Source organism: Seriola aureovittata, chromosome 14, assembly GCF_021018895.1.
Source record: "Seriola aureovittata isolate HTS-2021-v1 ecotype China chromosome 14, ASM2101889v1, whole genome shotgun sequence".
Lineage (NCBI taxonomy): Eukaryota > Metazoa > Chordata > Actinopteri > Carangiformes > Carangidae > Seriola > Seriola aureovittata.
This window is the reverse complement of record NC_079377.1, coordinates 23,296,693-23,321,040: the sequence shown is the minus strand read 5'-3', so window position 1 is coordinate 23,321,040 and position 24,348 is coordinate 23,296,693. Positions and strand designations below refer to the sequence as shown.

At 39.9% G+C, this 24,348-nt stretch overlaps 1 protein-coding gene across 1 annotated transcript; it reads left to right on the top strand.

The window, feature by feature from the left end:
- The first annotated feature begins 707 nt into the window (after positions 1–707).
- LOC130181386 (pyridoxal kinase-like) lies at positions 708–24,014 on the top strand. The gene is made up of 11 exons (XM_056395568.1): positions 708–1,061; positions 7,886–7,940; positions 13,287–13,391; positions 13,763–13,846; positions 15,536–15,570; positions 16,076–16,161; positions 17,053–17,098; positions 17,269–17,380; positions 17,491–17,627; positions 17,719–17,785; positions 18,283–24,014. The coding sequence occupies exons 1-11, from the start codon at positions 981–983 to the stop codon at positions 18,396–18,398; spliced, it is 924 nt and encodes a 307-aa protein (XP_056251543.1). The 5' UTR covers positions 708–980; the 3' UTR covers positions 18,399–24,014.
- Positions 24,015–24,348: the final 334 nt, after the last annotated feature.

Below are 24,348 nucleotides of genomic sequence, written 5' to 3'. Positions count from 1 at the left end.
CTGTGCGTGCACTCGTGTCCTTCTCCATTGCTACCAGATGTGTTGTGTGGTGATAGAGGCAGTCTTTGCCAAGTCAAATTCCCCCTCAGTCACGACTCTGTGATAAAGATGGTGTGAGTCACAACCATAGATGCACAGACACACACAAAAATGAACACAGCACCAAGACTTTAATTCAGCAAAAAAAAGATACTCTTTTACAGTTGTCTTTTATTTTGGCAGGGAAAAGACACATCTGAATTAAAAAAAAAAAATGTAATAGATGTTTTAAACAATCTGGCTATGTAAATAGGGTGGAATAGAATAGAACAAAATTGAAGAATTGTCATTCACATTCATTCAAATCGAGCTGTGTTAATCAGGATCTGATCAGGATGCCCTAGCCGGCCCTGTGGTGACGTCATCCGGTTTAGGCGGTCACTCAGATTGCCTGTACAGAATACTGGCGCGCGTCCGTGCGCATATGTCTGTGAGTGTGTATGTTTTGTCCTTCAGTGTTGTTGTTGTTTCTGGTGGTGGTGGTGCACACGACCCCTCGGTTGTCTGATTAGATCGTGACAGAGCTACACGTTAACGATAACACTAACAACTGCTCTAACGACCGTCATTAAACCGATTGCCGGTGTTGTGTCTGTCTGTGTGTGTGTGTGAGTGAGAGAGAGAGAGAGAGAGGGAGGAACGGAGGGAGGGGGGGGGACGCACGCGCTCTCTCTCTCTCTCTCTCGCTCGCTCTTCCCCATCACACCGCACAACACCCGTTACAACCACCACACGCGCTCCACACTCCGCCATCCTGCGTGTGACCAACGGCTGGTTAGCCAACAAGCTAACTAACGTTGCTTCTCACTAACCGGCGCGGCGTTGTCGTTGTGTTTACATTTTTGTTTTTGTTTTTTTTCCCCCGTACTGTTATGTGCAGACGTGACTATCGTTGAAATTACGGATTATCTGCACCTCTCCTCGGCTGACCGGGAGCCGCCATGGAATGCCGTGTGCTGTCCATACAGAGCCATGTAGTCCGGGGATATGTGGGCAACAAGAGCGCCTCTTTCCCATTACAGGTAAAAACAACTCGCATGCACCCATTATCGGACACCGGGCGGTGAGACACCCGTTCTCGGACACGACCCGGTCTGACACGCTTGGTTGCCCTTTACCCACCAAATTTGACCGCGACTTTCAATCAACACTAAACCGACAGATGTAAGTGCAGAGTTTTATAATGATACGTGTTAATTAAATCATACAAAGTTCGCGCAATATTTGCTAACGGTAATCGGTCATCCGCCTAAACCGTCGCTGGATGAGTTGATTTGTGGCCGTGGTTAGTTGTATTTTTCCTGCCATTTTAGTGTAAAAGGCCATAAATGATGGTTATTTGAAGACGTGCTGTGAAAAGCCAAAAATAACCGTATAGTAACCCAGATCTCAAGCAATAAACGCAAAGACAGGTGTCGTGCAAAAATATGTCGCCCCCCCAAACAAACCGTTTCACTGAAGGATGTGAAACATAGATGATAATTATGACAGCAGCCGACGTTTTCTTATGTATTTGATGACGTTTTACATTGAGACTCTTCATGAAGGCGGAACTCATCATCTGAGGGATAAATTGCAGCACGTCACCTGTCATTGAGGGTGTCCGATAATGGAGCATAGTGTTTTATTTTGTTAAGCTTTATTGTCCATCACGTCAAAACATACATGTGCTACATAAACTGATGATAAATGCGAACTTGGACGTTATTAATCACTAGTTTGTTGTGTCTGATGATGGAGCTCCTGGTGTTAATCAAATGACCCCTACTTAGATGAGTGGTGGAAATGACATTTACTGATACATAGGGATAGGTTTTCACTCATAGGTCAGTGCAAGTCCTCACTTGGCCTCTCAGTGACGGTATACATTGGCCAGCACGGTTTGCAAAAGCAAGCTAATGATAATCTCAGGGGTCAGAAGAAAATCTGTACCTGTAACTCAGCCTATTAACCAGTCACCACATTGTAGGTCCCTCAAGTTTCTATCATTTGCTCACAGCAGCAGACAGCTGTAATGGTTTGGATGTGTATGGGGATATCTAGATGGACAAATCCATCCCCCTGCAGTTGATAACCTGCAAGTCAGTACTACTAGATTGGCAAATAATCAATACAGCTGTTTCCTGCTTTGAGTTTTCTGATACACCTGCACGGATCTGGGGAAAAGGTTATCATCGATGTTTTCTTCCTTTACTACAGACATAGCAGCTGCACTGGTTTCTGAATGTTGATTATGTTGTCAGAATTCGTTAGAATAATTTATCACATGTACATTTTGTTGTGTGTTCTGTGTTACAATGATGATGACAACACAAACGTGCAGACTACTTTCTCAGTTATCAAAATAGTTCAGTTAAAGTGAATCCAGTCTCTTTTGTTTTGTAGATTAATTGTGGTTACAATAACCACTGATATCTTCGCAAAAGGCCAACCAACCAACACGATAAAGGAAATACATGCCCTGTTATGCTTATTGGTGTAAATCTGTTTTATCTTGATTATAGATTTTAGGTCAGACTGTCCAGCTCTACTGGGCAGGGTGTTTTTATCATTATTACTGTATCATATCTTATTATAATGTTAGTTGTTGGCTAGTGTCTAATAAAAATAAGGACACTTCAGAACTATCTAATTTATACAGTACATCAGTAAGCTGGAAAGTGACCATAGGAAGCAGTGATTCTTTACACTATGTTAATGGTTAATCTCATGGTTAATTGTTGAACTCAGTAAAGAAAATGGATGATGAATTTCAGTTTTTCTGTAACTTTAACTCCCACCCTAAACATCTGAAGAAAGGGGAGGGTAGCAGGCATCAGTCAATTAACCTGGATTGTAAAGCACTTGCAGATAAAGAACTGTTGTGTGCCGCTTTTGAGTGGCTCAACATGTGTCTTGTTCTTGAGTTTAATAATAGGAACAAATCACTTTGGTATTAAGTCATTATCTACATCAGCAGTTGTAATAAAGCCCTTACCTAAAGATATAGTTTACAGAGTGCTTTGCATAAAGGCATAACTACCAGAACAAGGAGCCAAAAAGAGCAAATGCAAAACAAGCCATTGATATGATATTATTTGAAAGGACACAGGGGTTATTGGCTCCTCCCGGCCATGAAAATGATAGTCATTTCCTTTTATGATCCTTAATGTTGACAGTAGGATGATACCAGTGATTGCTTTGGTGCTATAATTGCCGAATGATGATGCTGATGATTGTTATAGTTTAATATTTTTACACGAGCAGTGGCATGGCAGTGAGTATTGCTATTGTAGGCCTGCGGTATACTGTATGTCCCATCATCCTGCAAGACAGTCACTTGTTGTAAGAAGTGCCGAGTCTATTTTTAGCCCGCAGCGCTCCAGGATGTATTTTGCAGTTATCCTAATGGCTGCTGGGCTTTGATGCATGTCATCAGGGTTCAGTGCTGCCCCTAATGTTGAGCTACTACGCCTGATTAAGGCCTGTTTGTACCAGTCTAATGTTAAAATAATGTTTACCAGTGCAGCTTACTGAAGCTTATTCTAGACACTGATACTAACCAGTGCATTATACTAAACCTGGGCTCGAGCTGCTTACAGCTTAAACGATGTGGCAGTTTAATTCAGCATCAACATTATTGATGGAAGTAACACTTTATTGATCTTTAGGGGGGGGACCACAGGTGTTAGAGCAGCACAAGAAACATACCAGCTACAGTTAAGATACATATCGGTGTTACAATGATTGTGTTTTTAAAATAAATTATAATTTTTAATAGATTATGGCAGCATTTATTATTATTATTATTGCACATTAGGGCAATACATTATGTCCTTCCAGCATTGTTATCACAATGTGAGTATGTGCAAGAGTCTCGTCGCAGGACATGCAATGTCAGGTAAGGCAAATGAACTCAAGCATGTCATGCTACAACTTTTTTGCTGCTTGATACAAAAGGAAAACTTGCACGGTTCTCATTTTCCATCTACAATCTGCAAGAGAAGTCTGTCTGATATAACATCGTATAGACTGATTGAAGGGTTCTTGGATACACAGAGTTTATTGCAACAAGCAGGCTCAAGTTTAATAGCTGTAAATGAAAAAGACTAAAAAGTGATACCACTTTCACAATCAGCAAGTTTAAGGGTGGGTGATCTTTCAAAAAAATAATTTCACAATCTTTTTGATACACTGACACGGGCCACAATCTGAATTGCGATCTTTCTTCCCAATTTTGAAGATGTTTTTAAAAACAAAACAGTAAATTGTCATGTGCGTCACTGTGTGTAAGTTGTCACTTAGTCTGTTTTATTATGGAGACAGTATTGGTAAAAAAAAAAAAAAAAAAAAGCCTTGGCAAGTCTTATTACAGGGTACCTGCATGTTATATTACCTAAACAAAGTCTTAAATAGTCAGGCATGCAGCTAAATATAGCATTTTAACATTTAAATGAACTATAATGAGTCTTACAGATGCTGTGATATCTTTAGGCGCAGTTCCTCTGCTGAGAAATGAGATGCTGAGAAGGATAATGATGTAAATGACAGGAGTCTGAACAGACGCCAGCTTGATTAAGTGTATTTTTACAGTGTAGTAAGTGTATTTGGACGGTGAGTGTTGCAGTCTGTTTATGAATGAGTCCGGACTGATGCTTGTGGACATGAGCAAAAAAGAAAAAAAAAAGCTGACAGTGTGTTAAATATAGACTTATAAATGGAAAGCCCACAGGTCAGTACAGGAGCTGCTCTCATTTTCAGAGCAATAACCATGATTCAGTTGGCGTTGAAGGTGAGGGATAAGATGATGATGGTGATGATGGTGATGATGTCGTCAGCAAGAGTGCGGGGTATCCCTCTCTCTGTCCTGTCACGATGGAGAATCTCAGGGCCGTCAGGAGGCAGCAGACGACAGTTTGAAGAAGCAGGGCTCAGATTGGCTGCTGCAGGATTCCTCCTAATGACGTCACTGACGATGGAGACAGGCTGCCTTAGAGCCAGACTGGATACATGCAGCTTTCACACAGAAACCAAACTGTAGTGTGAGTGCTGCCTTCTGTCACAATGTAAAACAGGGATTTTTAGCATTTCTTTTTCCTTTTTTTTTGAATGCATGGCATCGGTTTTAGTTTGGTTTCCTTCCAAGAGCAAACAACTGAAGCCCAACAATCACTCTTTCAAAAGGAAGGACATTTTGATCAAGATCACACTGCTCAAAAGAAGAACTCAGTACATCATCAGGGTGCGTTTACAGCAGTCCACAACAGTTTTCATTCAAGCACCTAGCAACAAACCTGTGCTACTCTACATAGAAGACAATCACAAGTATGGCCCTTTGGAGCCAGAGGCACACGTCTCTCTGCATCTACTGTATCTACTGGTTATAGAATCAGGATTTTGCCCCGAGTTTCAATCATAATGATTTTGGTTATCCCCTGACTCTAACGCCTTCAGCAGGTCTATATCTTAACCTTTGATAAATGAATTGCCATGAAATTTGATGTTAGCATTCATGAATCCCAGATGATGAATTGTAATAGTTTTGGTGATCCCCTGACTTCATTCTAATACCCCCATCGTCTAGTCAAAAATTCGGTTCATCCAGCACTTTGATTTCTTCTTCTTCTTATTATTATTTTTGACCAAATAGCCACCGGCTGAACGTCAGTATCTACATATTATCAGTGTGAATATGTTAGCATGCTGACATTAGCATTTAGCAGTACAACCTCAGAGAGCCGCTAGCATGACGTTTGACTCTTAGTCTTATTTTTGTTCAAGTCATTTGAAAACATCATGTGCTGTAGTTTGTGATATTTGTCGTTTTATAGACTAAATATATTAGAAATATACTCGAGTACAGAGTGGTTGGTTGCAGTGAAAATACACATTCAGTGTCTTATTTATAGACTGATGCAGGATCAAAAAAGACATTTCAATCAAGTAAGAAGTGTTTTACGTGTTTCTTCAAAAAGGTTAAATATTTACAAAAATGTTAATTTCCTCTCCTCCATTTCTGAAGAGGTTTGAGTGGAAGCTTTCCAGTCAGCAGTAATGTAAAGCAGTCTATCTGTGTCAGTGACTTGAGGCTCATGAATAGAGCGATAAAGGATGTGACCTAAATAGCATATTCTTAGCCCCATCTACATCAGAAGGCCGTAAATACTGTTTTACATCAACAGTCAATTTGCTTTCTGCACAGCCAAAGGAACACGCTGTATGAGACAGGTTGTTCCTATGTCAAAGTCTCCTGTTTCTAAAACTGTCGACCGCATTTTATTCACGCCTCTGGAACAGCAACTAGAAAAATCTTTTATAAAATGCTTAATAGGCTGACAGCAGACACTAAAAATAAGCATTCTTCAAATGAATTACCTCTAATCTTTTGTCCACACCATTTATATCAGTGTATAGTACAACACAAAACAATTAAACAGCAATGATAATCATTTCCTTTGCTGAAATGTCTCTGAGTACGACCTTTGACCTCCTAACAGAGGAGGATTTTAAGATTAGAAGTAGTAAGTACAATATCATCATTCACAGTTCTATACAATATGACACAAATACAGCATGTCACCTTTCAGAAAACATATGCAGCATTTGAGAATGTAGCAGCAGCATAGACAAATTATTCCAAGGTCGCAGTTAATATCACTTCCTGTCCCCTCTGAATAGCACATTCTTATATCTGGAAGTTACAGTCAATTGAAAAGAACAAAGAACTCATTCACTCTGCCTCCTTCCTGCTTTTGCCCAATTAAATAAAGTCCTTCAGATGACAATTGACTGCACATGTGGATGAGTCATGTGTCTTTCTCTGGTAGTTATTTTTTTTCAGATATCTGTAAGAAAGACGGAGAAGGGGGGAGGACACTGGGAGTTGTTGTTTTTGTAACTGTTCCAGCTCCGTGCAGATTTCAGCTGAAGTTAAACTGAGATGATGTTTTTTTTTATCTCCACTCAGATCACAGCTTGAGTTCAACTGTTTTTTTCCCCCCCTTTAACAGTTAGAGTCCCAGATACATCTTTACATGTTGCAAACATGACTGTGATGATATAGAAAAAATGTCACATACACACAGTATTTCACCAAATGTGTTTATTCATATTCATGTAATGTGATGATATTTTAATGATGGCTATTGACATGGATGGATTACCATAGAGGCCTATTAGGCACAGACCCAGGGGCCTTTGGGTCAGAGCTTTAGTTGAACTAACTTATTATTTCTTGTCATAGAGCTCAGTTAAAAGACAAAACAAGCAGAATGAGATACAATGCAACTAAGAAGAGATGCAAAATGACTGTAAAGCGATGCAAAACTACCATGAAGAGACAGAAACAACCAAAAAGAGATTTAAAACTACCAAAGATAGAGACAAAATGACAGCAAAGAGACACAAAACAACTACAGAACAATCAAACAATCACAAACATACACACACAAAATTGACATAAAATAACCACAAATATGCACAAAACTGAATCACAATATTACACAGAAAGAAACCCTAGAAAGAAACATTTAGTAGCCGAGTGTCCACTCACTTTTGAAGCTTTGTAATTTGGGTACAGTGTTAAAAGGACTACATCTCCCACACAGTTCTCTGAGTATTGATGTAAACCCACTGAAATTAAAGATGAGACATGGCACATTAATGTCATATCCATTAGTTTATTTTATGTTGAATGTGCTGAAGCATAGTGCTAATACTTAAGGACTGTACTGCAGTTGTTATACACTTTGCATACTGTGTGTGAAGGAGTGTAATGTATTTATACGACTACAATTAAAATACAGTTGATTAGTACGGCTGTTAATCCTAATCTCTCCTGACAACTGAACTGTCTCTCTGTCTCCAGGTTTTAGGGTTTGAGGTGGACTCCATTAACTCTGTCCAGTTCTCCAACCATACAGGTAAGGCTGATGAAATAACACATTTCTTTGGGAGTGTGTGTCTGTGTGTGTGTGTGTGTGTGTGTGTGTGTCTGTGTGTGTGTGTCTGTGTGTGTGTGTGTGTGTGTGTGTGCATGTTTTATTTAGTGCATGTGGGTGTGTATGAGTCAGTCAGTGCCTCTGGTGTCGTGATGAGGTGTTAGCGAGCATTAGAGAGACGGTTGTTGTCGAGGCAGCGGTGGCCGCGTTGAGGCTGACGAGTCAACAGCTGAGTGAGTCAAGTTTTGGGGAGGTCAGTAACCTCGTTCTCTGACACCGGAGCAGCTCTCAAACACAGAAGTAGCTGTGGGGCGCAAAGTCCATTCACATTTTATATGGGCTTTCTTCTCTCTCTCTCTCTCTCTCTCTCTCTCTCTCTCTCTCTCTCTCTCTCTCAGTCTTTGGACATCTCAGATGCTTTCACCTATTTATTGTTTTGCACTCGTCCCTAAAGTAAAGTAACGTGTTTGTAACATTTTGGCCAAAATGTTGAAAAATACATTATAGTATCTCAGTGATTATTGATCTATAATCTATAAGAACTATGTTCATGAACAAAGAAACCTCACTCAGATAGTTGTGGTCAACATTTTTATTTAGATATATATCCAGAAATGAGCAGAACAAATGCTCATTTTCTTCTGTTGTCCTGTTTTCTGTCATAATTAACAAAATATTTCTGTAACACAATCGTCTGCCACATGACATGAGTCCACTACACAAGCTTACAGAACAAGCCTCCTTGTGTTTATTGTTAATTATCACAATAACATGCAACAAAAACTATTCTATGATGATGTGTCATATTTTATATTGCATGATTTATGCAGTTCAGGTGTTGCTTGAAGAATTATATGTATTGACCAGATGAAGGTTCTGTAATGCATTTCTTAAAGTTCAGAGTCTGAGTGAGTGCTGCAAATTAAATAATGAGAATAATAAAATTTATTTACAACGTATGACAGTTATCAGGCAATTGCAATTACCTGATTTTGAAAAAACACACAAACTAGGATTTATGATGCAACTTGTCACTGATTGGCCCAGCGGGGCGTCTGCATCATCGCTGCGTGTCACATTTACTCGTAATATTTTGATCTAATTGCCAGTCCCATGAATGAGTGATTGTGCTCTGTCCTCCCCTGTCTTGCACTGATGGGTGGTCTCAGCTCGTGTTATTCACGCACACTGAACTTGAAGCGTGAATCAGCTGAGCCCTGTGAAAACAAACACATCTGCTCAGCTGTTGCTTGTTGTCTTCACCGTGGATACAAGCAGTGTCCGGACTCAGAAATCCTCCCAGCATCAGCACGTTAAGACAAAGTTTGGATTCTTTTTTGGTGGATTATTTGATAAGCCACTTAGAAATCATATCCAGTTAAATAGTTTTTGGCTGATTAGTAAAAGCTAGTTTCTTGCTACCATAAATAAGAATATTGACAATAACACCCTCTTATACACACAGTATTTAGTTAATAATGCCAATGGCTGTTCTGTTTTGGAAACTAGTAAACTGGGGTATATAGACATTTCTTTGATTTTGTTCTTTTCCCCATTGTTTCTTTACGCGGTGCAGACTGGGTGATGTTGACCCCCTCTTGTCTAGTTTTTCATTTGGTCTAGTTTGAGAATACAGGTAATCATAACCTACTCTATATAATTACCCCTGACTCAGTTGCATTCAGCTTCAAGCTGGAAAAGGTCAGCAAGCTGTTTAATATCTGAGTGATAATGGAGGTTCTACGCTGATGTGCAGGCTGCTTGAAAGCAGCCAGGTTAGATGATGGTCTTGGCATTTCGTTGTTATTAAGATGGATGACGTTGAGCTTAAAGATAGTGAAAGTAATATTTTCTATTGTTGCAGACAGAGGGCAAGTATAACGGTGTTGTATAAGTGTAGGATAAGTGTCATTGTGTGAGTGAGAGGCATCAGATGCAGAGATGAATGAAATGTTGTAATTTACATTTCAGCCATTTGGGAATGTTGTAGTCTGGATACAAGGTTTCACTGACCAGGTTTCTCTAACAGACATGATTGATTAGTACAAAACTCAACAGTGACTTGTCTTCATTTACAGGAAGCTGGTTATTCAGGATAATCCAAGTACTTGTTTGAGTTCACTCAAAACACACACACCTTTCAGGTGTTCTTTCAGAGTGCAAAAAAATTGTAGAGACTTTATGTTTCACAAGGACTCAAAACTGCTAAACTAAAATTTGCTTTATTACATTTAAAAGATAATAACAAAGAGGACAAAAACATTGTCTTAATAAAATTAGTTTGACTGATGGACAGTGTGCGGGACAAGAGCGGAGTTTTGGATGCTACACTACACTTCTTCAAAAAGCACCTCCAAGTCTTAGTGACTGATGCAGAGGATCCAAAAATTCTTGATGTGAAAAGAAAAACAGAGTCTTTCTAAATGTCATTAAGAAAACCAGAATTCTACAGTGTTGCGAGTCCCAATTTTATTTTCTATCCAACAGAAAATAGTAAAACCAGTTGTAGGAGGCAGCAGAAGTTTTCATTGATGAGTATCTCAAAACTTCTGCAAACAAGGTAAAGCTGTTGCTGTAAGTGTTGGACTGGCCCTTTTAATTTAAAAAAGAAAAAGCCCTTGTGTGTAGCTTCTCTGGCATCAGGCTTTTTTATTTTCTAGCCTATTAATGAGGTGTTTGTGTTCCCTGTGTGAGGTGTTGCCACTTTTTAACTGTGCTTACCCCTCTCTATTTTTTATTTATTTCATAACGTTTGCCAAAGGTTGAATTCTTTCTCCGTACAGGATCGTCTTTATTTGCAGGTGATTCATGTCCCAGTGTTAGTTTACTTAGGCTTGGTGTTCTTGTTAGTACTTCTGTCATCAGTTAAAGATGGTAGGATAAGGAGAAGCTTTTTGTTTGTTTTGTAGGACACTCACTGGCTGGAGAGCCCTCGTCACTGGTTCTCAAAATACAGTTCACGGACATAAGAGCCATTTTGGTGATATTGTGTTGAGGCTTCAGACCAAAAACAATTCTTGTTAAAAATTGCAAAGAGATGCTTTGGTAGGCGCGTGTTACTTTTGCTACTGGAGAGATGATGACGTACTATCCAGGAAGGCTACTGTGAGTGACAGATCCAGGAGTTTGAAGACTTATCCGAGGCCAAAACACTTTGCATTTTATATAATCTCCAAGTAAACTGTAAAATCACTGCAGCACCTCGCCCAGATGTTGTTGCGATTGCTTTGAAGCGAACGTTCAGCCAGGTACAACATTTTGCCAGAGCCCTCTGCATCAGTACACCCACAGTCCCATTTAAATGAATTAAGAGGTTGTGTTTTTCTTGCTGTGCTTCTGCCTGTCGCATCAGAGCCTAGACGGGATTCCTGTCAGCTTCCAGCAAAATCTAAGTTCGCTTTAAATCTTTAGGACCCAAGGACTAGACCAGAGAACATGTAGGAATCATTATTAGTGCCCCATGTGCTGAGTAGCCTGTGGGATCAGCTGAGGACAATGGCAAAAAAAATCCTCTCATCTGTAGTGCAAATTGTGTTTGTTTGAGTGACATTAACATAAAAATGCCAGAGACTGTAGTGCTGGTTTAATCAGATCTTGTGTATTGGAAATTAACATTTGCAATTCCTTCGAGGAGAGTGGTTAATTTGGTGTGGCATATTGAAGAAGACGTTTGAATCTGAGAGGGAGAGGGGTGGCTGGCGAGAGGGACAGAGAAGGTGAATAGAGAGACGGAGACAGGACAAAAATGAATCGGAGAGATAGACAGTGGATGATGGAGAGAAAGAGGGAGGGAGAGGAGAGAGAGCGACGGGACGCAGCAGTAAACAGCAGCAGGCGCTGTGAATTGCGACAGCAGCGAATGATGACGACAGAAGCAGCTCTTATCTGTAGGCCTGCCTTCATTCTCTCTCTCACACACACACACACACTCACGCAGCTCTCTGACTGCTCATCTCTTTTTCTTAGCCCCTTTGGCTTTCTCCCGGCTTGTTGCTTAGCAACCAGAACCCCCCCACCACCACGTGACCTGGCTGTGACTCACCTGGAGCTGCGACATCATCGGCCTGCAGCAAACATGTCATACGCAGACAGACGTGCACTAACGCATGCTTACATTGGCATTCACGTCACATATATATACATCTATATCAGTACATGCGGTAGCAAACACTAATACACACTACACACACACACACAATACACCCCTCCGCACACAATATGGGTGTAATAGTTAGTAGAGGGGGCCTGTGTCCTCACCCCCCCTTCGTCCCTGTCTGACCAGATACTGTGGCTGCAGGCTGCACTAAGACCTGCTGCTCGGTGTGTGTGTGTGTGTGTGTGTGTGTGTGTGTGTGTGTGTGTGTGTGTGTGTGTGTGTGTGTGTGTGTGTGTGTGTGTGTGTGTGTGTGTGTGTGTGTGTGTGTGTGTGTGTTTGTTTGTGTGTTTGTGTGTTTATGTGTATTTCTTGCATCTTTTTGAGTTCTTGGCCCTGGTCTTGAAATGTGGCTCAGCATATCCAGGTTATCATGCTGTTAACAGGCTAAAATGATCTTGTTAATTCTCATCCAGTTAATTTGATTAAACACGGTTTGGGGATTGATTTGTTTATTCTGGATGAAGTTATCTTGAATAATAGCGGCCTCTTATTTTGAAAGAACAGTTTTCTTTGGTCTGAGCCATAGTGCAAGATGTTTTCTTTTCTTTTTTTTTTTTTGTGCATAGTTCACGGAAGTTCACTCTACTCAGTTTCAGGCAGAAGTCACGTGATGCTTTGAGTCACGCTGGCAGAGAGGAGTCCAAACAACATCGATTCCAGTTTCTGCAACTGACCAAGAAAAATTGAGTGTTTGGAGTTCACATTGGAGCTTTTTGCTGTGATTATATTCATACCAGTGAGAAACATGTGGAAACAGCTGGATATGACGGATATGACTCATTCGCCTGTTTTATTGTGCATATGACAAAAAAAGGCTCTTGAATCTTAATAATACTGTATTATTATTGTGTAGTTAATAGTACATCATATTTTATAATCACATCATATATTTAATATGCACAATAGTTCCAAACATGCTCGGTGTAAATAGTTGTTGAATTTTGATATTAGGTATAAAACTGAAAGTTTAATCAGGTTAGTGGAAAAGTACTTGAAGCGATACAGGAGTACAAGAGTTGTCATGTGTGTGTTAACATCTATAGGGGCTGTTAGTGCGCACATACACAGTATGTGTGTGTGTGTCTATTTTTGTTCATGTGGCAGTAGAATAGAAAATGGATTGCGAAGTATGTGAGTCAAACGCAATAACAGCTCTCCTCTCCTCCCACCAGGTTATTCCCATTGGAAAGGCCAGGTGTTGACAGCAGACGAGCTCCATGTTCTTTATGAGGGAATCAAACTGAACAACGTGCACCACTATGACTATGTTTTAACAGGTGGATATCCAACCTTTACTCATCACTCATCACACTGCCTAAATTACAACATCTGTAACTGAAAGACTTGATCATGTGTCTGCAGCTATTTCCCTTCAGTCTCATCATTTCTTTTACACGTTTTTGTCACACCAAACTTGAACCTAGATCACAGTGAAAATCTTGAGGATCTAATATTGAAATAAGAAATGATCATTTTTGTAACTAAACTTTGCTTTACGTTGCAGTTCACTGAAATGTGTGACCGCTGCCTAATCAGTAAACAGGACATTTTCAAAAGTTACTGCAGCTTCAGTATTTTTTAAATGAGCCTGGCTAATAATGCACATAATGAATATAACGTTCGTGTGTGTGTGTTGTGTTGTATTCAGGGTATACCAGAGACACATCCTTCTTGGAGATGGTGGTGGACATTGTTCAGGAGTTAAAGAGAGCCAACCCCAACCTGGTGTATGGTAAGTGTTCAGCCCATAAAACAACAGAACAGTATGAGAAAAATAAAAATCATAAGTGGAGCGTGAATTATTTTTTAGCTTTTGATTGGAGGAGAGCTGTAGCTCACAGGTCTTCAATGCATTGTTTATTATTACTGTGGCCTGCAGCCAGCTTCAGGACTTTTTTTTTCCTAAAGGTTAATTAATGCAGTTTGGGTAATGTGTAGTTTTTGTTGCATCAGTGGAAATGTAATGTGGTTGCACCAACAGTGAGGACCCTGCAAAGTCTAAAAGCTGTGGCTTATAGTGAGTTTTAACACATTCAAGCCTTATTCAGATTTGCCTTACTTGCTGTTACCAGTAATGTTTCTGAAAAATTTTGTTGTTGCCAAGTCGGGTGATAATTCCCCCCACTGACATGGAGCATAGTCATGATACATTATTAATATGTAGAATAGTCATTAGTGGTGCTTTAATATGAGTAAACTGATGAAACATAAGATTATGTCAGCCAGTGACACAAAATTCAATCTGAACAGGACTGAATTAAGAGTTGACTATATTTGAAACCTAACTTAAGCGATTACCCAGTAAATAAAGTCATTAGTTGAACCAGCTTCATGTATCTTGATGTTGATCTCCGGAGAAGTTCTCGCTGTGGACAAACTCGCAGGACCTCTCTCTCCTTCTAGCCAGGAGGATTTTCATCTCATGTTTCACCAAATCAGTTTCACTCAAATCAAGGCTGTTGCAGCTTGGCCTGCAGACACTGTGTTAGTGGATATAGTGAAGACCTACTGCCACTGTTCAAAATAATAAGCAACCAGAGGGTGACATGCATAATGTGTTTGTTAAGCACTTTTTTGTTGTGTACAAAAAGTGCAGTAATACGATATAGTGCTGAGTGTCTGGAAGACGTTGCCAGATGTTCTCACACTGTTCAGTATCTGTGACGTTACAGACATTGCAGCTGTCCTGTGATAAAAGGTTGTTATTTACCTCCTTGTTGGTCCCATTTGTGTCTCATATTCCTTTAAATTCATTACGGAGACAGTGATAGGATAGTATTAACAGAGGAAGAGAGCAGGAGTTTTCTTATCAAAAAAAGTAAAAGGCGCTCTGTCTGTGACTGTGTTGCACTCTGGGCTGAAGATCAAACCTTAATACTGTCCTGAACTGTGTCCATAACAACTATCACACCTTTCAAGTACTAAAAGATGGCACCATATGCTTCTTCTTTGGCCTTGTTTACTTGATTTTTAGTCAGTCATTTTCTGATTTAAACAATAATTCCATTAATTTTATACTGAACTTAGAAAAAGTAAGTAAGTTACTGTAGAACAGTATAGAAATTTTATTTATTATTTTATTCAAGTGAATGGTGGTGTTGTTCAGCATCTGCTCAATTGTAAATAACTACTTTGGCACCATGTTCACCATATTAACTCTATAAGGTGATAATAAGTCGGTGCTCTGGCCAACAATCAGTTTGAACCTAAAGAGCCACTCGCAGTCGCCTTGTTTTTAAAGTGAATGTGGTGATGGAGGTTTTTCTGTCTGTCTCTTCGCATGCTGCCTTCAGTGTGTTTACATCCCCAAATCCAGTTTCATGCCTCCTATCACTGCAGTGTTTATGTAATGTGATGATTTCTGGAGCTGTGCGGGTCTGTGCTGAGTGTCTGACTCTTGATTGTGTTTTTGTCATTGCAGTATGTGACCCCGTCCTGGGTGATCACGGATCTATGGTGAGGCCACTGGCAGTTTTATTCTGTTCTTGTGTGTCTCTGTTGTTATTAGAGAGATTTTTTAGCAAGTTTTCTTTGTGCCTTTAAAGTGTGTGGGAGGGCTTTAGTGTTTATCCCTGTGTGTGTTTCTATCTGTATATATATATATGTGTGTGTGTGTGTGTGTGTGTGTGTGTGTGTGTGTGTTAGTGTTGTGGGGGTGTGTTACAAGGCTCATTTCTCAGTGACAGATGGTTATTGCGATCCAAATGAAGCACATATACACAGTGACCGTGTGAATGTGTGTGTGTGTGTGTGTGTGTGCGTGTGTGTGCGTGTTGTGTATATATTACATTGTGCAGACGTTCATTTTTCAGGGATTAAGATCATTTTCTGTCAGTTGGTGCTCATAATTTAAAACTATGAAAACAAAGATCAAAGAAAAGCTGTGAATTAACTGAGCGTGTCGTTCTTCCTCAGAGCTCTGTTTGTGAGCTCTCATGATGTTGTGTGTCTCGGTCCACAGTATGTTCCCCAGAATCTTTACCCGGTCTATAAGAACAAGGTGGTTCCTGTTGCTGACATTATCACTCCTAACCAGTTTGAGGCTGAGTGAGTACAAGTGTTTTACTTTTTCATGCTCGCAAATGTACATACTTTAAAATTCTTTTAAATCTAACGTGACATTTCTTTAAATTACCGACACCTCATTGAGTTTGTAACTGTAGCAGAGTATTAGCGCAAACCTTCTTTACGTAATGCCACTCATGTTGTTATCTAACACCTCCATTTTGTGGAATTAACAGAAAAAACGCTTCAGCTCTGCTCACTTTAACCTTGTTTAGTTGTTTTTAGAGATACAGTTTTACTCCTTACTTTATAAACAAAGTGAAGCTGTATGACTCCTGTATTAAAAAGAAATGATCAAAGCTGAGATGCTTTGTGTTCTATGGCTGCACAGTTACATCCAATGGGAATGCAGCAGATGCATAAATACACATTTCTACAGAACTTAGCCTCATATATTTGGTATCCATGGAAACGTTGGGATCTTAACTAACATTTTAAATAAAGTTCCGAGGATTTCAGCAATGCTTGACCAAGATGGACCTATTGTACCGGTGCAGTGGAGTTTTGTGGTATAAATTCTGGAGATAACAGTATCTGTTGTTTCCCCCGTGTAGAAACAGGCAGATAAAAAGGTGTTTTTTCCATATTTTTTTTTGCCTGCATTAACTAAATGGCTGCATGTATTAAAACCGGTAACATGAAACCACAGTCTAAGAGATTTCTGTCTCAGCTCAGCTCCAGCTTCAAGTCAAGTTGCTCCCTCTAGTGGTGTTTCAGTCTTCAGAGTCAGAGTAAAGGGTTATTTTTTTTCTTCTGGATTTCAAAGGCTGACTTTACATTGTGGATTTTTCTTGTTCTGTCTGTTTAATAACTTCATTCTCACTGTTTCCTTTTCAGTGCTATTGACTAACTGCTTGTTTGCTTGTGTTTTAGATTATTGACAGGGAAAAACATCAGCACAGAGAAAGACGCTGTAGAGGTAAAAGATTAGTATTATCTCATTCTTCTTTCCTTTCCTGCATAGATTCTCTGTTTACAGAATACGCTGTTGTTTGGCACCTTACATGGCTTTATTTATTTATTTTTGCTTTATACACTTCCTGCTGACTACATACATGCCTCAGTATCTCACTCACTGACTGTCTGTAGGTAATGGACCTTCTCCATGCTATGGGCCCAGACACGGTGGTCATCACCTCCTCTGATCTGCCCTCCAGACTGGGAGACCGCTTCCTGGTGTCGCTGGGCAGCCAGCGACATGGTAGGTGATGTTTGAAACTGAATGCTGTGTGTGTGTGTGTTTGCTTTAGGAGTTCAGAGTTTGACATTAATAAACCGTTTAACTTGTTGTGTCTCTGTTGTGCTGTTCAGTTCGTCCAGACGGCAGCAGGACAACACAGAGAGTTCGAATAGAAGTTCCCAAAGTGGACGCTGTCTTCGTAGGAACCGGAGATTTGTTTGCTGCTATGCTGCTAGCGTGGACACACCACCACCCTAATGACCTAAAGGTACAAACACCCAAGTGGCCAAAGGACAAGGACACACATAAATCACATATATGGCAATAGCAATTTACTCTCCTCACTCTCTCTCTCTCAGACGGCCTGTGAGAAGACTTTTTCAGTGATGCACCATGTTATCCAGAGGACCATATCTTATGCTCACGGTAAGAAAAGTAGGTCTTGTTTTCAGTCCCTTGCTCAAAGCTTTGGCTGGCTTGAGTTTATGTTTAACAAACAAATAGTGGTTAAATGCTCAGAATGACATGTAAAGACACAGTAGATTAGCTGCATGTGAGCTGTTTGTCAGTATAATGCAGTGACATAATGGGCACTCTACACAGAAAGCCTGTTCTGATGTCCATCACTTATCTGTCTCATGAGGACAGGTATGTTTCCATTTCATAAATAACATCCCACACAGTGGTTTACATCTGCAGACCTCAGCTGCTGCTGCTGTTCCTGTCATTAGCTATAGGTTGTGTAGTTTTGGTTGGCGCTGCAGCTGGCAAGACAACAGCTGGCTGAGCCTAGTTTAGGGAGCTTTGCATCACTTGGCATAGTGTGTCTAATTTTACATTTTAAAAAATGCATAAAATTAATGTTCATCTTTATTCATCTCTGCATTTCTATCTGCCCACCCCCCTCCCCCTCTCTCCCTCAGAGTTAGCAGGTCCTGGTCGGAGGCCCAGTCCGCCCCAGCTGGAGCTGAGGATGGTTCAAAGTAAAGCTGACATAGAGGACCCTGCTATAGTTACGGAGGCCACAGTCATATCCTAACATTACCGACCCATAAGACTCATACTAACCATGTCCTCTTCACCCGTAAATCTCTCAAATCCTGTATCTCGGTAAATCTCTCATCACTGTAAACCTTGATTGTCATTTCCAAACTTCAACACCTCATCATCCAGACTCCTCAAACCCCTTAGTATTGTAACCCCTTTAGTCCTTTTACCCTAAAACCCTCTACCCCTTTAACTCCTGTAACTCCTACGCCCCTTGACCCTCACCCTGTTTTGGAACCAGAGCCATGGATAGACAGAAGGTTTGGTCTGGTTGGACTGTGGCGGCCTCTTGCTGCCTCTTCTCTGACAGGGTATGTGAGTGGAATGCACGGCTGCTTTATGGAAAGCTGTAGGCTTTAAAAAAAACAAAACAAAAAAAGAGTGTTGTAGGGATGATTGGACAGTTATAAAAAAAAAAATCCACTGAAAAGTCCAGTCATTACCGATTGTTTTGGAGATGTTAAATTCAGATGTGGGCAAAGGCGATGCCATATTTATTACAGGAAAGGTGGAGTAGACCCTGAAGTACTACTAGGACTGTAGTTATTACTCCAGGGTGTTATTAAACTCTTTAGTGGGGAGTGGAAAGATGGGAGTGAATACAGAAACTGTGAACAGGGAGCAAGAATAAAGAAACTAACTGAGAGGAGGAGATGCTGTCAGGAGTATTTTTACCCAATGTGAATTCACATTTAAAAATATGTACAAGCACTTGCTGTACTAATACTTAACCTGGGTAACTTCCTCGTTTACTTAACAACAACAACACATGGTTGTGTTCTGGCTTTGTTTGCAAAGAAAATTTGTCATGAGGTTCTAATGCAGTGGGAATGATTTGTAGTTGCATTTGGAAACAAAAAACTCTGCAACATGTTTTTATCCAAAAGTGATAGAAAGTAAAACTCCAGCTACTGAATGTTACTGTTTCTTAAAACTCCAAAAACTCTACCTCTAAATTATTAGATATGAACTTGCCTACTTTATTGCTCTATTACTGCCACTCAACTCACATACTCTCTTTATTTTTGACAGTGTTGCACTCTGGCGATGGTCCTCCACACCAGTTGCCAGGTAACAAGATTGCATCGGTGGTACTGTAAAACTGTAATAATCAAACACTGTTTATCTATGGCTCTACCCACCACTGTTTTGACCCCCTCCCCGTCTTACAGCAGTGATGTAATGGTGACCAAGTCTAACCCCCCCGAGACCCCTTGACAATAATAACAAAGGAAAAAAAAAAACGCACAATGTATAGTTGATGTATAGATGTTGTACTATAACTGTATTGGACCATCTGTATGATATCTTCTATCTGATCTGTCTCTTGGACCATTGTGTTGATGCTACTGTACTATAGACCACACGCACTACAATATCACCCAAACCAGAGACATCTGGGATGGTTCTGGCACCGTGGGAGGCTCCAGTGGCTCCAGTCGTTGTAACTTGTTAGTAATAGGTAACTGTCTAATAGTCATAGTATATGGTTGAACCTCCTTCATCTCAACATAAAGAAACATGGGCAACCTAAGCTGTGTGAGCTGTCCCTGGCCGATTTCACGTACGTTAGACCAATCAGAAATCGGCTACCTCGTGCCAGAACCAACCCGCATCATGCCGGGCGGTTCCCGGCCCAGCTCTGGCCCAGAACCCTATATCTGAGAGTTGTGCCACTGAATTTACTGGAGGCCTCAAGAAGTCGTAAAAGGAGACTCTCCGCGTCAGAGCAGGAGACTTCCCCCACGTCCAGTAGCAGCTCTGCAAACGTTCGTTGTAGAAAATGTATTTTCGGTTCACTTCACACTCCTCTGTGGTCACAGTAACAGAAATGATGCCAGCTGGTCGAGTTTCAATACCAAGAGTTACATTTTTAAATTAAATATAAGATTAAGGATCTACAGTACTGTCAGCGTAAACTGATGCCTATTTGAAATGACTGTTTGCAGCTTGAATACTACTATTATTATACTGTCAAAGCACATGCTGTTTGTGAACTAACCTCTCCAGTTAGATCAGCAGATGTTTTTAATACTGCAACGAAAGTTTTGATTTCAGAAAATCTGGTTTCCTCATAGCTAACTAGCCACTAAACTAGCTAACTTCCTGCCTTCAAGCAGTCATGTTGTCTTCCCCATCGTTACCAGCTGTTTTGATACTGCACAGTCAATAAAAAACACTTCAATTATGCTAAGAAATGATGCCGGACAGAGGAATCTTATGGTTGAATGAATAATTCTTTATGGCCATCATATTCTGAGTTTCACAGTGGAGTGTGACAGGACAGAGGTGAAGAGAACATGACATGCGACAGTGGTAATGAGCCGGTTTCAGACCAATGATGTTGCGAGAACTTGGCATGTGCCTTAGCCCGCTGAGCTACCAGGGCACCACAGGAAATGAGATTTTAATGAGAATTTTTTAACATTTTTAAGTTACCTCCCAATCCTTTTCCCCCCTCGTTGCTTCCTGATTTGAATGTTCAGTAATCTTTTAACAGCAGGAAACAGTTTCAGCTAACTTTGCTTGGCAACAACATACAGTTTTGGAAACCAAATAACTGGAGGCTTTAAAAAAAGAAAGAAAGAAAGAAAGAAAACAAAAGAAAAAGAAAAATCCAGATGCCATCAGTGTCCCACCTGAGCTGGATGTAAGGTTCTGGGCAGGCCAGTGTAATTCTGTACTGCTGTTGTTTCTCTATGGACTGTACTGTGATACTGCCTTAGGAACCTAACATCATAACACCACAATACTGCTCACTGAGGGAGAGGTGGAGAGGGAGGAGGAGGGGGTAGGAAGGAAACATGAGATGTCTTAAATGTAGGTCTTTGTGACTGCACATTTCTGTTCTGCAGTGTGGCTGAAATGAGGAAATGAGATCGCATATGTTTAGAGTTTCTGTTTGAATATATAAAATGTGTTTTTAGGGCTGCAAGTAAGAATTTTTTTCATTATTGATATAAAATGATTTGATTATTCTTTCAATTAACCAATTAATTGTTTGGTTAATAAATTGACAGAAAAATGACAAAAAATAATTTCCTTCAATTTTTTTCTTTTTCCAACTAACAATTCAAAACCCAAAGATATTCAATTATATAAAACAGTAAAAAGCAGCACTTTTGAGAAGCAGGCAATTTTGCTTGATAAATGACTTAATTAGAATTAATCAAAGTTTTCTGTAAATTTTCTCTAATTGTTTTTGTTTGTTTTCTGCATTTTAACTGTATAAAGGTCAACTGGAAACACCTCTTGGACTTATGGTGAGAAAAAAATGCAGTCTCATTCATAAAATTGTAATAGTTAATATTGATTTTTGTACTAGTACAGTTATATTGTGCCACTGTAGCACTGATTGTCATATCAATAACAGACTGCCGTGTCTGTGCGCTTGGTACTATGGTGCACTATCCAATCCTCTGCTTCCTGCTAACAAACCAGTCAGCCGTATTGTTGGGTCAAAATGTGTCAACCTGTTGTGTCCGTGCGTGTCGTGTGTGAGCGAGTGTATGTACATGTGTATATATAAATGTCCTTTATGGTCACAGGGTTTTGTGTGTATGTGTGTGCATGTGAAATGAAAGAGGAAATCCCTGAGAAGTAAAACTAACAGATGGAGGATGAGGGAGGAGGAGGGTTGAAGGAAAAACAAAATCAAACAAAACAAAAAAAAAAGACAGGCATAGTGTTCATGAGGAGGGGAGGTGAGGTACGTTCAAGAGGACAATCATTCTGTGATGTTACGTGGTGTTGCACCACTCCCTTTTCCCCTATCTGCTAAAAAAAATAGAGGACTATTTTAGTTCTGGACTTGTTGAAAGGCAGACTTTCCTTGATGCCTCACGTCTCCTCTTTCTCTTCCTCCCCCTCCACCCATCCGCATCCAAACACATCTGTCCACCGCCCCACTTGCCTCCCTGCAGTGCCAGTTGTTGTGTCCGTATCGCTAGTTTTTAAACCCTTAGCCACGCTGTGTGTGTTTGTGTGTTAGATTATATACTGTACCCCCTCTTCGCCCTATCTCTCTGCTAGATCTGTTCCAATGCTGGTCACAATAACCTGCCTCTTATCTCCACTTGCTTGCGGTGTCTTCTGTGATGCAACTAAACTTCCCTGCACAAACTACACAAAAAAAACAAAAAAACAACTGCTGTTATCTACGCTGCTCACCTCATCCTGCTTTCACTAACTTCCTCCATCCTAACTGCTGCTGTTGGCTTAATTAACTACACTGCATCAGCTCTTTGCAAGGTTGTGCGGAAAGTCCTTCCGAAGTTCTTAGTAACTACTAGCTACGACTAGCTACTACAACAGTACTACAACTTTCAATTTACATGATTATATTATAAATAATTATAAAAAATCTAATTTTAAAAACGTAAAATTTGAAGCAATGTTTTCAATGGAAATACCAATTTAACGTTTTTTGTTCATTTAGCCTAATTGGAACAATGTTTTGTAATATAAGATAAATTGTGTTTTTTGTGAAATATAAGTTAAAGTTTTACCAGTTGACATAAAAAATAAACAGCATTATGATGTGACAGGTCAGACATGTCGACCGTATGCCACGTTAGCTTAGCTAGTTTGTCCGTTAGCTAATAGTATATAATAATAAATATTTTCCAACAAATACTGCAACCCATTTTAATTTAGTACTGCGTAATTCTCCACTTAGGAAACTAGGCTAAGTCTGAATAGCTGGTGTAATTGGCTACTGGTTACTAATGAACTAATGAACATGGCTGACATATTGCACTGTCTCTTTATTGCTACAAAAAAAGAGCAGTCCAAAATGTCAAAGTGTTTTATGTTTGTTTCAGTCGTCCTTGACGCATTTGTTTGACCATCACAATTGACAGCATAAGTGACACTACAGTTTACAGTATATCAGAGAAGATGGGCATCTCACCGGAGCTCTCTGTCTGTCTGTCAAATGTAGTTATACATATAGCACATTGCTAAATTACACTATAAGGTTAGTGTTGTTTGGTGAAATAACAGCTCTAAAACTTCACAAACCACAAAGTAAACTGAAAACAGCCGAGGGGCAACGAAGTTAATCACTCAAGTTTTATTTAATGTCACAGTTTTTAAGATTAACTGGAGATTGAATGGTCAAACAATAACCAAGCAGGACTGCTCACACTGGTTACAAGTGACCCAGCTTTCCCATGAGGCTTTGCTTGATGCTCACAGCTGTCCATGCTCCCCCCTCCCTCATATTTCCCCTCCTATGTGTACCTGTTGTGATAGAGCCCCGCCCCAGTTTGATTACAAAATGTCTGCTACTACAAACCGCGACGACCCAACCGTCTCTCTCCGACTGTGGTCCTCTCCTCTCCTCCAGGTCGACAGTTTCATCTACGCCATCTTGTTTTTCTGTTCTTGGTGGCCAAAACAAAACATAAAACAAAAACGAGGAAATGTAATAATCATTGTTTGGTAACTGTTTTTAGTGCTATGTTTTTGGAGCGTTACGAGTATTTTCTAACATGTTACAATAAAAGATTGTAGTGTACAAATTCACATTTATAAAATATATATATAGATATATATGAGAAATGTATGTTCTAATGCAATAAAGAGAGATTAAGAATTATGAAAATTGCCTGGACCTGATTATTTAATCATCCCCCCACTATTTGTGTGTTTGCTCATTCCTCGGGAGAAAAAAAATCATCTAGTTTTTTCAATTTAATCTTCTGTCATTAGTACAGGCCTATCTATAAGCAGTAGTATGTTATTTTTGTGAAATGCAATTTAAAATGTTCAAGGTTCAAACGTGATTAATCAAGTTTCAGGTAAGTTACTGTATGTCCCATATCATGTCTTTTACTATTCACTCTAACTAAGTTCAGTTCGTAACACAACAGTTACACCTGGCAGTTACTGGGTGTAAATATTTATTACAAAAGAAAACAAAAGAACCAGTTCATGTG